Genomic DNA, 14,383 nt, shown 5'->3' on the forward strand with positions numbered 1-14,383 from the left:
AATCAGATTTTTATTTATATAAATATTTGTTGAGTTTGTGCTAAATACAAGGAAAAGAGGCTCCTAAACAGATGAGTTAAAAAAACCCACAACTTCCTGTCTTTACAAAAGCTTACAGAATAGTGAGGGAGGCACATGTCTGTAAGAGAATGACAACCCTTAAATAAAGTTCTTATTCTAAGTTTTCTCTTAAATAGTTAGATATACTCAATCAACTTAACTATTACATATGTGGCACGGTTTTCCCAGTCCCCTCATCCTTTTCTTGGTGCTTTTTAGATAGTCATCCTCCTGAAAGCATTGTGCCCAGAACTGGATACAGTGCCCTAAGCATAACCTATCAAAAGTTAATGCCAAGAATCAGATATTTTATATCATGTTACATGAACTGCTATGAAGTTAGGTCTTATCTAGTATCCACTCCTTAAGCTACATTAATTAAAGAAACAGTTGCCTATGGTGAAAAGTTCAACTATAGACAGGTATGAAGTAGACAGTTTAAGTCTCTTGATGCATCCCTCAGAAGCTATCAATAAGTTTCTTTCCAGAAACTTTCTGGAAACATAAACATCCGATTATCTATACATCAACACAAATTTATACTCATTTTACTGTATGTATTTTTGATTTCTACTTTTATCATGAACATTGTTCCATACTGGTGTATAAACGATATTATTTTTGACAACTGCACATTACTTACTTGAATTGATGTACCTTGGTTTATTTAGAACATCCTACGAGACTAAGAATTTTAGCCATTCCCAAGTAACAAACAGTTCCAAGATGCGCTTATATCTGCAAAATATTTTTAGGTATCAAATGTAACCTGCTGTTTCAGCCTTTTTCAATCTTTTTTGGTTAACATTCTGTATATAAACAATTCAGGCCGTCATTGTCTTAAAAAAAATAAGATGTTTATTTTTATTTTAAAAATGTATATATTTATAAATGTGTCGAAATTAAACAAGCCCCGAGACCTGACAAGATTTACAAGGAAAATCACAGACCAATCTTTCTCATGAGCATAGATGTAAAAATCAAACAAAATATTTGCAAACCAAATCCAGCATCATATAAAAAGGATAACATATCATTACTAAGTAGGGTTTATACCAGAAATGCAAGATCAGTAAAGAATCTACATTAACAAAATAAAAGAGAAAAATCAAGATTCTCTCAATAGATCCAGGAAAAAGTATTTGGTAAAATTCAACATCATTCATGACACTCTTGGCAAAATAGGAATAAAAGGGATCTTCAATCTGATAAAAACATGAAATGGAAAAAAACTATAGATAACATAATTTAATAGTGAAAAACTAGATGCTGTCTCCTGGTGTTGAGAATAAGACAAGAATAAAGGCTCATCATACCACTTCTATTCAACATTAGGTTGAAGGTCCTAGCCGATATAACAAGGCAAGAAGAAACAAAACGTAAAGACTGGAAAGAAGAAGTAAACTGTTCTTATTCATATATGACATGATTGTGTACACAAGGTATCCCTAAGGCACTAGCAATAAAATATAAGTAAGAACAACTACTGAACTAAGTGAATTTAATAAGATTACAGAATACAAAGTCAATATACAAAAATAAAATGTATTTCTGTATACCAGCAATACACTTAAAAATGAAATTAAAATACCATTTACAATAACATTACCACAAAATATTTAGGAATGCATTTAACAAAAGATATACAAGACTTATTCTCTAAAACTATAAAACACTGCTGAGATAAATTTTAAAAGACCCAAATAAATGAAGAAACATACCACGTCCATGGATTGAAAGATTCAATATTGTCAATTCTTTCCAAATTGACCGAAAAATTCAGTGCAATCCCAACAGCAATTCCAGAAATTTTCTTAAAGAAAAATTGACAAGCTTAATATAAACTTTATAAGGAAAGGACCTGATAGCCAAAACAATCTTGAAAAAGACCACAGAGCTTAACAATACTTAATTTCAAGACACTATAAAGCCACAATAATAAAGACAGTGGGGTATTGGCATAAGAGACATGTAGATCAACGATATAAATAGATCATCCAGATCCACAGATACCTGGTAAATTGATTTTGACAAAGGCACAAAGGTATTTCAATGAGTAGGCAAAGATTGCTTGGAACACACAAAAAGCACCAGCCATAAAAAAAATTGATAAACTAGGCTTCATGAAAATGAAAAACTTGTTATTTGAAAGACACCATTAAGAAAATAACAAGGCAAGCTAAAAACTAAGCATAGTCGTAATACATATATCTGAAAGAGTCTGCATCCAGAATATATAAACAGTTCTTACAATTCAATAATAAAACCTAATTTTTTTAATGAACAAAAATATTTGTACAGATAGTTCACAAAATATGTGAATGGCCAATAAGCGTATTAAAAGAAGTTCAACGTCTTTGATAAGAAAAATGCAAATCAAAACCACAATGAGATATCAAAATACACCCAATAGAATGGCTAAAATTAAAAACACTGACAATACCAAGCTTTGGCAAGAATACTGTACAACTGGAATTCGTATAAATTACTGGTAGTAGTGTAGGCATTTGCACAAGTAGAAATAGGTTCACAAAAAGACTTGTAATTTCATGCTTATAGCAGCTTTATTCATAAAATTCCTCAAATGGAAACAATTCAAACATTCATCAACAGGTGAATAATCAAACTGTAAGATAGGCATACGACAGAATACTACTAGGCAATAAAAAGGCACAAGCTACAGATGCATGAAACAACATGAGTGAATCTCCAAAACAAAGAAATAATGCATGCTGAGATTGCCTTTCTGAAGAAATTCCCCTAATTCTTTGAGACCCCCAGGTTCTCAAAGGCATAGCTGGCAAACGGACCCTGAAACAGCTTCCTCTGAACTACCCTCCTAGTCTTGGTAGATTTCCTCAATCTTTGGCATTCCTTCTTTTCTTCCATGGTCTTCATTCATTGCTGTTCTTCTTGCCTGTCTTCAATTATTTTATATTATTATGAGGACAACATAGGTTCTTCCATCTTGAAACTTCAGTTCTTTGCCTGGCTAGGCCAACACATTCCCTGAGCAGGATTCTGTGCACACTGGTAGTTCTAAGGTGCAACAATCTTCAAAACATTTGAGGAGTGTATTACTCCATTCTCATGCTGCTCTAAAGGACTGCCCAAGACTGGGTAATTTCTAAAGGAAAGAGGTTTAATTGACTCACAGTTCCACATGGCTGGGAATACCTCAGGAAACTTACAATCATGGCCGAAGGGGAAACAAACACGTCCTTCTTCATATGATGGCAGGAAGAAGTGCCAAAAGAGGGAAAAGTCCCTTATGAAACCATCAAGTCTTGTGAGAACTATCACAAGAAGAGCAGCATGGAGGTAACCACTCCTATGATTTAATTAACTCCCATTGGGTCCCTCTCATAACACATGGGGATTATAGGAACTACAATTCAAGATGATATTTGAGTGGGGGCTCAGCCAAACCATATCAAAGAGGGACTCTGCAAATGTGGAACAAACTCCTCAGTCTATGACTCCCTAACCTAGCAGATGCTCCTCGAAACCTTATCAGGTTGTTTCACTGGATAAGTGCTGGCTAAATGCTTGTTGAGAAAATTCAAAACATGTTCAGGCTACTGTCACAAGAATGAACAATGATTTATGTGGAAAACAGGTGTTGGTGTGGCCACAACCATGCCTCTGAGGGAACAGCCAGAGGAGAGGCTCCAGGAGCATCCTGAAGATGCCAGAGCAGGCTCACATGACACCTGCAGGGTGGCTGGCTGGGGGCAGTTTGGAGGTCACCCCAGTCACTCCCTCTTCAGGGAAGTTCACCATCTTCTGCTCATGAGGGCGCCGCTGTCCCGGAGCTTTCCTCCTTGATACAAGCCATGGTAGCTACTTCCAGCGCTGCACAGTGACTTGTGCCAGCAAAGGGGGCAGTGAACAGGGGCCAGGTCACAAGGATTGTGACCCTTGGGGACCACAGGGCCAGGCTGTCATTCTCAAAACCATGAAATTCAATGGCAAACACAACAGCAAATTATAATGCCCACAAACACTTCTATGTACATGCAAACCTATTAATCAATAAGTGGCTAAGTCACTAAACTACAGCTTTCCCATGATGCTCACCATCCATCCTTTGGGGAAACCAAAATGCTCACAACCATGGTGTTCACTCAATTTACTAGCTTAAAAAAAAAAGTAGCACAGCATCACAAGTGAGAAGTGTTCTAGGAAGTGTTCTTCAACAATATCCTCAAGCATAGGTATGAGGAAAATTATATTGGCTTTGTATAAGGAATGCATGATTGGGAACAAAGAAAAGAACATACTGCATTCATATTAGTCTGAAAATAATGTTGCTAGGGAAGGCTATTTAATCAATAAAAGTACCTCTGCAAGTTGGAGAAAACTATACTTTCTGAACACAAGAAAAATGCCCATATTTTTGCCGTGACATTCTTAGACACCCACTAAGAATGAGGGAAAGTAAGGTACCGTCTACATATATATCATACTGTAGTGAAAACAATCACAGGTTACAGCACTATTGAAGCCTGGGTTCAGGTTCATTAAGTTCTCTATGGATCACTAATGGACAATCAGAATTGAAATTTAATACTACATCAGGGAATCCAAGGGTAATAATTATACTTGACCCAAATGGCTCACACTAATGACTCAGATTAATACTGGAGGGTAACTGTTTTGTTTACAATTAGCAGCTTATTATCTTGAAGTCAGTCTTACAAACACAAACACATTGACTTTACAAACTCTTTAAATAAAAGGTTCTGTATCCTGATCCTAAAGTATGCTGTAATAGTCTACAGTGAAAAGAAAATAATTCTGAGGAAAAAGATCTCCCCATGATAAACTGAAGAAAACAAAAAGCATTTCTATAAAAGTAACAATAAAAAAGAGTTTAAAAAGCAAGCTTCCACTCTTTTTTATTAAAAAGCAAAAATCAACTCATGTAAAATACTTTAACTCATAAAAAGTATAATAAAACATTACTTTAAAAAATATCAGAACCATAATATGTGCATTAAGTCTTTTAAATAGTTTAACTTTTAGACTACTTTACTATTAAACACTTAGTTTTTCTCAGAAAGCTGCTGCAAACCCAAGTACTGTTCTGACTATAGAAATCAATGATTCTTTTCTTGAACAGAATAAAGATGTAACTTCCTTAAATGACATTCATCTTAATATTACCATCTTAAATTCTGCTTCATTACCAAAAACAGTGTTTTCAAGAACTGGATTTTTCTAAATCCATTTTTATTTTTACAACAACTTTACTATTTGACTATATTCATTGTAGAAAAATGTGAAGACACAGAAAGATTCAAAGAAAATAAAAACTATCCCAGTATCCCTCCCCCAAATACAATAACAAGGTTATATATATATATTTCTTTTGAGTTTTTTTGTATATATATATATATATATATATGTATATATATATATATATATATATATAGCATTTTAAAGCAAAACTAGTACTATAAAATGCTACCATATCCATTTTTTCATTTCATATATAGAGCAACCATGTCTTTTTAGGATATTAAAATATTCAAAAAGGATTTTCAGTTGGCTGATTCACAATGTAATTATAACTAAGACATAATTTATCTCCAATTGCTGGGTATTCAGATTGTTTTAATTATTTGCTATTATCACTATCATTATTAAACACCCTTCTTTATACATAATTGTTTGTATGTATCTCTGATACGGTTTTAAAGAGAAATTCCTAGATGTGGAGTTCCCAGCACAAAGTATGCCAGTATTTTTAAGCCTTTTGATGCATTTTACCAAATTGCCTTCTAGAAATAATGTACGAATTTACAGCTGCATCACTATATAACCAAAGAGTCCCATTTCTTCCTCATATTCTTTGGCAGCATAGGAAAGTAGAGATTACCCTCTACCCTTTATTGTTGCGAATTTAATAGGGGGAGAAGAAAATGGTGCGTTTTTTTGTTTTGTTTTTCCTAAAATGTAAAATTTTTTTCCCATGTTTACTGGTCATTTGGTTTTCTTCTGTATTTTGAAGTTGTCCAAGTCATTTAGGAGTCTCTAATACACATAATGTCTTGTCTTTCCCATATTTTTTTCAAGTTAAGCAGGAATTCCCAAAATGACTGGAGTTAGAATGTCTTCTTTTCTCCTGGGCAGTCATGTTACTTTAATGTCTTGGTAATAAAACAGAAAACTGGGCCATATTCTGAAAGGAAGAAAGGAGGCAGTGATATTCACATGTGGGTGTAATTACTGAGATGTTTGTTAAAAAAATGGATTTTGATTTTATAGATCAAAGTGAGGACTCAGGAAAAATACACTTTAAATAAACTCTCCAGATAATTTTCAAGTTCACTAACCAGATGTGAGATGTTAGGTACTCTAAACTCTTGGTTTCTCACCTCCCTTTCCTGTAAAGTGGGGTCAATAATGCTTATCTCAGAGCATTGTTCTGATAATCACTTATTCCCATATCAGCCCCTAGCCTGGATTATTGTTTATGCAACCTCCATCCCTTATCCTTATCCCACTGCAAGAAATCATTGAAATTTTTATGTGTTTGTATCTCCAAACATCATAGGAGCATCATCACAAGTCTTCAAGTATCTTTGCAAACCAGACCTTGACATATAGTGAGTGCTAAGTGTTTCTGAAATGAGTTAGTGAGTGAATGAACGATAAACATTTCAGTGCTCAGAGGACTAAAAATACTACCCCCAAATAAGGGATTATTAGTATGGTGTTCCTTAATGCTACAGAATGAAGGCCAACATTCTCAGTTTTCACTAGAGCAGGAATTCTTCGTTTTCTCTCTTTATGTCATATATATGTATCATATCCCCCTTTGAGAATCTGATGAAAACTACATAAACTAACCCTCTTTAAAAATGCATACAAATAAAACCACACAATTTTACACACAATTTCAGAAGTTCCAAGAAAGGAGAACACTGATTTCTAACCTTTAAGCATTTTTATTTAAAAATGAAGCTTAAACAGTAAATTTATTACTTGAGAAATTAACTTCAAGCTTGAAAGACCATGGTCAAAGTGGGGTCAGTTGGGAGACTTAAAAAAAATAAACTTCTGTATCATTTTGCTAGTAACAGTACAAATGTAAGTCACATTTCTAGCAAACCAACATGCGCTTTTTATGCAAGCTCCAGTTGTGCCATCTGACTGCACTCAGACTTTATTTTTTCCCTTTTCATTCTAATAATAAGGGTTTCCTGTATCCTATTATGATAAAACACTTCATGGGGAAAATGGGATATCATTTATTCATTAAATAACATTTAGCTCCTAAGTATACAGTGTTGAAACCAATAGATTTGTTTCTTAGTAGAGAAGATACAAATTCCAACATTCCTATTAGTCCTAACTGCTGAGAGACACCTTATTTACAGTGGTGTGCTGGATCCTGTTCACATCAGCTTACAAGAGCTGACTGTGTGTATCAATTCTCAACACATCAGTGGCTTCACATTAGTAGTGTGAAATTGGCCATACTGGAGCACTTGTACCACGTAAATCAGCAAACACTACAAATCAACACTCTGCCATGCCCAGTGATTGTCAGTCACTTACCACCATACAATGTCCTCATTATGCTAAAATTGTGGCTCTCTCATTCCAGAGCTCCTAGGCGGTAATTCAGGTAGGGAGGGCTTAGATCAACCTTTCAAATCCTCTCTCCACCACTGCCAGAAGACCCAAAGGTACAGGTGTATTCTAGGAGACTTCAAGGTATGAAGTCTCTTTGGATAGCAGGAGAATGCAGTATCTGATCAGTATGAGGCAAGTCTTTACCTATGTGGTTAAGAGTCACAAAGTGCCCAAAGACAAATCCTGCAACACCGAGGGATTTGTATTAATTCTTTCTATAATAGTTTCCAACATCTAGTATTAATTCCCAGAATATAATTTAAACTGACTGTTTTTCAGTCAGTTTAAATTATATTCTGGGAATTAATACTAGATGTTGGAAAGCTATCCATCTGCAACCATCCCATGCTTATCATTAAGTACTGTTTTAGTGTGATGCAAGTTTAACCTTAAGCAGATATTTTCTGGCACCATTTTGGTACTACTGTCAGAGTTTTGGCTCTAAAGGATTGCCACAAATTTGAATGGATCTGCCAAAGAGAAAATAGCTTTGTCAACAATATAAGTGATATGCAGAAAAAGCACTATCAATCTTCTGAAGACTTTGGGATATATTACAGAGCAGGACAATGTGAAGAACCTGGTACACTAGATAATAAAACTCTCTCAACCCCAGCTTTCAATAGTCTTGCATTACTAGCCAGAAAATATGAGTACTCAATATCACAAGAGGTTGGTATGGTAGCAAATGTCGCAAAAACTTTTTGAAAACATCTAAGCTGGCAGAAAATACATGAGGACCAAAGGTGAAATGCAAATAAGAAAAGAAGGCAATGGAGGGTCTATGGACACGCCCGCTTGCACATGGCTGATACTTACCTTCAGGCTATGGAGGGTTTCTGACCATTCCATGGACCCTATCTGAGGTATGGTAGTGAGCAGTAAACTTTTGGCTTTATTAGCATTTTCCTTCAGGGTCTTTAAGACCCGGTCCACCGAAACCTAGAGAAATAACAGCACTGGAGGTTACTTGAACTTAAAATTCCACTGCTTGTCATAAAACATATTCCTGAGTTCCAGCCTGGCTATGGTCTAAATGTTTGTGTCCCCCTCAAATTCATCTGTGGAAATCTAATCCTCAATGTAGAATATTTGGAAGTTGGGTACTTGGGAGGCAATTAGGTTATGAAGGCAGAGTCCTTGTGAATAGGATTAGTGACCTTACAAAAGAGGCCCCAGTGCCATTCTTCCAGGGGCCCTTCCATCTTGTGAGGTTCCAGTGAGAAGACGGTTGTCTGTGAGCAAGTGGGCTCTCACTGGACACCAAATGTGCCTGTCCCTTTATCTTGGACTTTCCAACATCCAGAAATGTGAAAAATAAACTTCTGTTATTCAGAAGCCACCAATGTTATGGTGTTTTGTTACAACAGTCCAGACAGACTAAGAAAAACCTGACTTGTGAAGTCTGTTTATTCTACGTTTAATCCTCTGAGTTCAAGCTCTGCATTTATCAAGATGGTCTTAGTCCTAGCAGGGAGGTCCTAGAGAAACTCAGTGACATGTCTGAAAAGCACTGATTAATTTGTATATGGTTTGGATCTGTGTCCTCACCAAATCTCAGGTTGAACTGTTGGAGGTGGGGACTGGTGGGAGGTGGCTGGATCACCAGGTTGGATTTCTCATAGAATAGTTTAACAGCATCCTCAGGTGCTGTTGTACTGATAGTGAGTTCTTGTGAGATCTGATTGTTTAAAAGTGTATAGCACCTCTCCTCACATTCTCTTACTCCTGCTCCCACCATGTGAGACGCCTCACTCTCCTTTTGCCTTCCACCATGATTGGAAGTTTCCTGAGGCCTCCCCTGAAGCTGAGCAGATGTCAGCATCACACTTCTTATGCAGCACGTAGAACCATAAGCCAATTAAACCTCTTTTCGTTATAAATTACCGAGTTTCAGGTATTTCTCCATAGCAATGTGATAACAGACTAATACAGATTTCAATATGGTTATCTGAGAAAATATCTCAGATGTATAATAGGTTAGTATGGTCTAGAAAGATGTGGCTGTTCTCTTCATGTCCACAGTCAAATGGATTATAGTGTTAAAACTATTGCTACACTGGATAACCAAACAGAACTGTCTCTCCTTAGAAAATTATTCCAGCAAAAGAAAAACATAGAATTAAAATACCACCATTTTTATGGCTCCCAGTGAGTTAATGGATTGGCTGCTAACATCACAAACCAAACTAAACAAACAAAATCTCAAACAAATAAACCACTCATTATGTGCTTCCTGATGGAAAAATAAAATGCTACTTTAAGACACCTAAATCTGATTGAATCTCTAAATCTAGCTACCAATTTATAGACAATACAGAGGACAGAGAACCTATTAAACTACTCTAAGGAGATGATTTCAGCAATTCAGACTGTGGGAAACTCAACAGGACATGGCTCCTTCACAAAAGCCTTGCAACCAATAAAATACTTTAAGGCATTTAACTAGAAATTTAAATTTTGGCTGGGTATATTAAAGAATTATTACTGGAGAATGAAAATGATAATGTGGTCATGTTAGATACCTCCTGAAGTGTTTATGGATAAAATGACTGATGGAAGTAATAATTATATTGGTTGTAAGTTAATACAATGGTTGAAGTTAGATGCTGAATTCATGTACTATTGGCTACTTTTTTATATGACTAAAATAGCTTCATAAGAAAAAGTTGAAGAAAGTGAATATAAAATTACCATCAGAGATAGAGTACTTGACATGCCTTACTATGCTTTCAAGAAATCCAACATTCAGGGCCATAATGATTACACCTTTCTGTTTCCTTAATATAGTCCAGATCCCGCCCATAAACACCAAGATGTGTTTAGGAAAAAATGATGAACACTGTAGCAGAGGGGAGTTCACACTACTATGGGAACACAAAGCAGTGACAGGCTGGGTATCTGCCAGGTACATGTAAATGATATGTTTTAAGCTGAGTGTTTGAATGCAGAGACATGAAGCATCCAAGAAATTTGCCTTGTATTTTCTCATTTCCTTATATGTTTTTCCTGTGACTGATTATTTCTGTATAGACACTGACGTCCCTTCTCTTTGTTCCAGCTGTTGGGCTCCACCCAAAATGTCCTTCCTACTGACCTTCCCATAATAAACCCTCTTTTCAAGGTGCAGCTCAAATGCTACCTCTCAGGCCCCCACTCCATCAGAGCCACCATCTGTTAATCACCCTCCTATGAGCCAGCACTATACTTGTTGTTTCACATATATCATTTGGTTTAAGTCTTCCAGTAATCCTTCAAGGTCAGAATAATGACTAAACAACTTTCACTTCTCACCCAGAACCCTGGCTTCATTCTACAGAAGAGTAAACAACTGAAATAACTCGCCCAGTGTGACAAGTAAATGGAGCAACTGGAATCTGAAGACGGCTTTATAGAACCCAAATCCTTCTTGCCATGCCAGGCTGCACATCCACACAAAGCACAATGACACACACGATTGGCTGAAATAATGCCATCTTTATCTGTGCCTTCCTTGTGGTATTTAACACTATCTTCAAGCCTTACCATTTACAGAGCTTAGTTTCTCTGCTTTTCAACAAAGTATCTCCATCTGACTATTTCCCCAACCACATTTGGCTACTAAAGGAAATCACTGCTGGTTCTACAAAGGAGGGGACATATGTTATTAGACTGGGCAGAAAGTCACAGGCAGGAAGCAAACCGCTCTCAGGGTGTGGCAGGTGCTGGAATTTCCTACTAATTGGAAGCAGCTTCTTGACATCATAAGGCTGAGTTGTTCCTTAGGTTACAAAAGCTGCCAAATAAGATATTATGTTGTGACTTAATATAAGAACTGGCAAATCTCTTACAGAAAAGGCATCCTAGTACTAAGCAAACAGTTTATTACACTGAGGAGTCATCATGAGGAACTCATGAAAAACAAAGAACATGTGTTCGTTCATCTACGACCCAAAACACTGTGCACATGGATGGACAGGTGGCAGGAAGATCTAACCCAGTTTTATGTAAAATTAGATGTAAAACAACTCTCTAAAATGGTGGTAAAGGCCTCTTTGGAGATGTCACTTCCCTAAATGTGCTTAGAAAGGTCACCCCTAATATTTTTCCTTACTTCAAAAGTGACTGCAGTTTTGTCCTTTTTTTATCTTAAAATGAGATAAATGACAGGACAAACGATCTAGTTTCTTCAAGTAACACAAGGAATAAAAAGAGAAGGAGGTGAAAATTAGATTGTGATAAAAGGCATATCATTAAAATACAATGTATGGATTGTAAGGGATTCTGATTTGATCCAATTGTTAAAAATTATGAGACTGAAGGAAAAATCGATAGTCTAAATATTTGATTATATTAAGAGATTAGTATCACTATTTTTGTATAATGATGGTATGGTTATAATTTAATTTTTAAAAAGACCCTTTAGGAAAATATTAACTTCAAGATGAGGGCCGGGGAGACAGAAATAGGTAGGGACATACATATGACACAAGACTGGCCATGGCTAATTGTGGAACCTGGGTGATGGGTACCTGGAATTCATTATACTCCACCCTGTACTTATGTAGATGTTTAAACATTTCCACAAGGAAAGCATTTGTTTTGGAAGCTGACCTCATTTTTCCAGTGTCCTCAAATTCCATCTGGATCCTGCTGCCTTCGCTGCCTGAACCCGTAACTGACCTTCCATTTGAAACCCTTAACACAGTCTATATGGCCTGGCTCTGCCATATTGCATCCCTCCTCTCTCTCCCTTCTCCCATCTCCTTCCTTTCCACTCTACTCAATATGCCCTTTTTGCCCATCACACTTAAAACAGGAAGCCTTCTCATACTTCAAATATTTGGTCTGGTCAACTCAATAGGTACCCTTGTACCTCACCATTCTATTTCTTTATAACCATTAGCTTTCTTATATTGGTTTACTTGACTTCTGTCTCCCATAACAGAACGTTGGCTCCTTAAGGACTTGTCTGTTTGCTGTTACATTTCTATGCTGAACATAGTATCCAGCCATGGTAGGTTAAATAGATGGGTGTGAACATACAGCTGTCTCACCAGGAAAGGGTTCTTGAAAACAAAAACCAGTGGCATAGCAGAAGAAATTGGCAATCAAAATATACCTTTATCCTTAAGATAAGGCCCAAGTCTCAGTATGATTCCCAACACATCTACATGCCTACAATGTACTACTCACTGTTGATCCTTAGGTAAAAGCATCTCTTTCTTTCCTATGATCTTTGTTCTTACCTTCCAATGGGACCTACAGAAAATATTGACAACTTCCAAACCTTGTAGAAAGGCACTTTCAGAAACTAGTGTAAAAGAAATAAATAGTTAAGACACCCTCTTATTGGCACCCAGAAAACCACACCATATGTGCTCAGAAGAGAATTCTACTTACTGCTTCCTCATGCTCCTTCCAGCAGTCATAATCTGTTGCCATGGCGATACTTGCATAACAAATTCCAGCCTCCTTAGCAAGAACCACCTCTGGAACTGTAGTCATGTTGATAACATCTGCCCCCCAGGTGCGGAGCATGTAGCTTTCTGCCCGGGAGCTAAAACGAGGTCCCTCAATTGTGACCATTGTCCCCTTTGAGTGGCACCGGAGTCCTAGCTTCTTAGCAGTCTCTATAAGAACCTAGAAAAGAAAAACCAGAAACTTCAAAACATACAAGTACATGTACAACTTAAGCCTGCATTTTCCTTCAATGTTTAACAAGTTTATTTCTTAAAGATGATCTATCACTATAATAAATGCCTAGTATCTGACAGCTTCTCAGAAAAAAACCTAGAAGACCACAGAAGGGTGTTTTCTGGACTCTTTCTCATTTACATAATCCTCTGTTCCCCCAGCCCTTTGTACATAGAAACTAATAGCTACACAAGCAAGCACTGAGCTCTTTCTACTCACCAGGCATTTGTCTATAAGCTTTAATCTCATTTGCTTCTTAACAACTTTAAGAGACTAAGCTGGTTTAAGAATACAGACTTGAGTCTTAGCCTTAGCCTTGCAGGCTAAGCTAAGGTGTCTGTTGTCACTCATCTTCTCAAGCAGGTGTGTTGAGTTGTATTTCCAGGCTTCTGATAAGTTAATTTTCATTACTTTTAAAACTACAGAATCTGAAGACTTTTGAAAAAGCTTTTTCTGGTTAGAAAGTGATTTCTCTTTTGCCTATTGCCTTTCCACAGATTTGTTCTAATATTTTTCTGTTCAGGGATAAACATCTTGGAATTCCTTTAGTGACAAGGCTAGGCATGGATTTTTAAGAAACATCATTAAAAAGTTTGATCATTTTCTCCAGTGTTTTATTTAATATTGTACATCTAATCTTCAAGTTGACTTCACTTTTTCTTAGCTTATGCTTCGATGTATCCTTTTAATTTAAAAAACAGTCTTTTCAACTTAACTGTTAACTTACTGAAGCACTGTTAAAAAATAATCTAATCTTTGTATGCCTTAGTTTTCTCAAGTGTAAACTGAGAATAGTGGTAATGCATAACTGAAACTTATGAGGAACAGCAAATGAACTAAGGTATATATCAGCATAGAAGCATGCCAAGTATGCCGTAAACACTGTATGCACAAATGCTAAGCTGGTCTTCTAACAATTATTAATACTGGCAGCTTCTACACATAGTTGGCTAAGGTTACAGGGACACTATATAAATAAAGTGGAGTGACTCAAAGTAAA

The 14,383-nt window shown here is 36.4% G+C and overlaps 1 protein-coding gene across 7 annotated transcripts in view; it reads right to left on the reverse strand.

Annotated features, from left to right (window-relative positions):
* MTAP (methylthioadenosine phosphorylase) overlaps positions 1 to 14,383 on the reverse strand; it is a 116,125-nt gene that overhangs the window by 55,398 nt on the left and 46,344 nt on the right. For 6 of the 7 annotated variants that reach the window (XR_010344243.1, XR_010344242.1, XR_010344241.1 and 3 more), the window contains exons 6-7: positions 13,090 to 13,329; positions 8,527 to 8,649 (exon numbers count right to left, since the gene is read on the reverse strand). Coding sequence is in view for 2 of the 7 variants with exons in the window: in XM_012450009.2 (XP_012305432.1) it covers positions 8,527 to 8,649; positions 13,090 to 13,329 (363 nt within the window). In the remaining 5 variants the exon portion in view is untranslated. Of the gene's footprint in view, positions 1 to 895; positions 6,248 to 8,526; positions 8,650 to 13,089; positions 13,330 to 14,383 lie in introns of those variants that run through there. The other variant, XM_012450007.3, reaches the window with a different exon arrangement.

Source organism: Aotus nancymaae, unplaced genomic scaffold (assembly GCF_030222135.1).
Source record: "Aotus nancymaae isolate 86718 unplaced genomic scaffold, 86718_ANA_hifiasm-v0.15.2.pri h1tg000003l, whole genome shotgun sequence".
Taxonomy (NCBI): Eukaryota; Metazoa; Chordata; class Mammalia; order Primates; family Aotidae; genus Aotus; species Aotus nancymaae.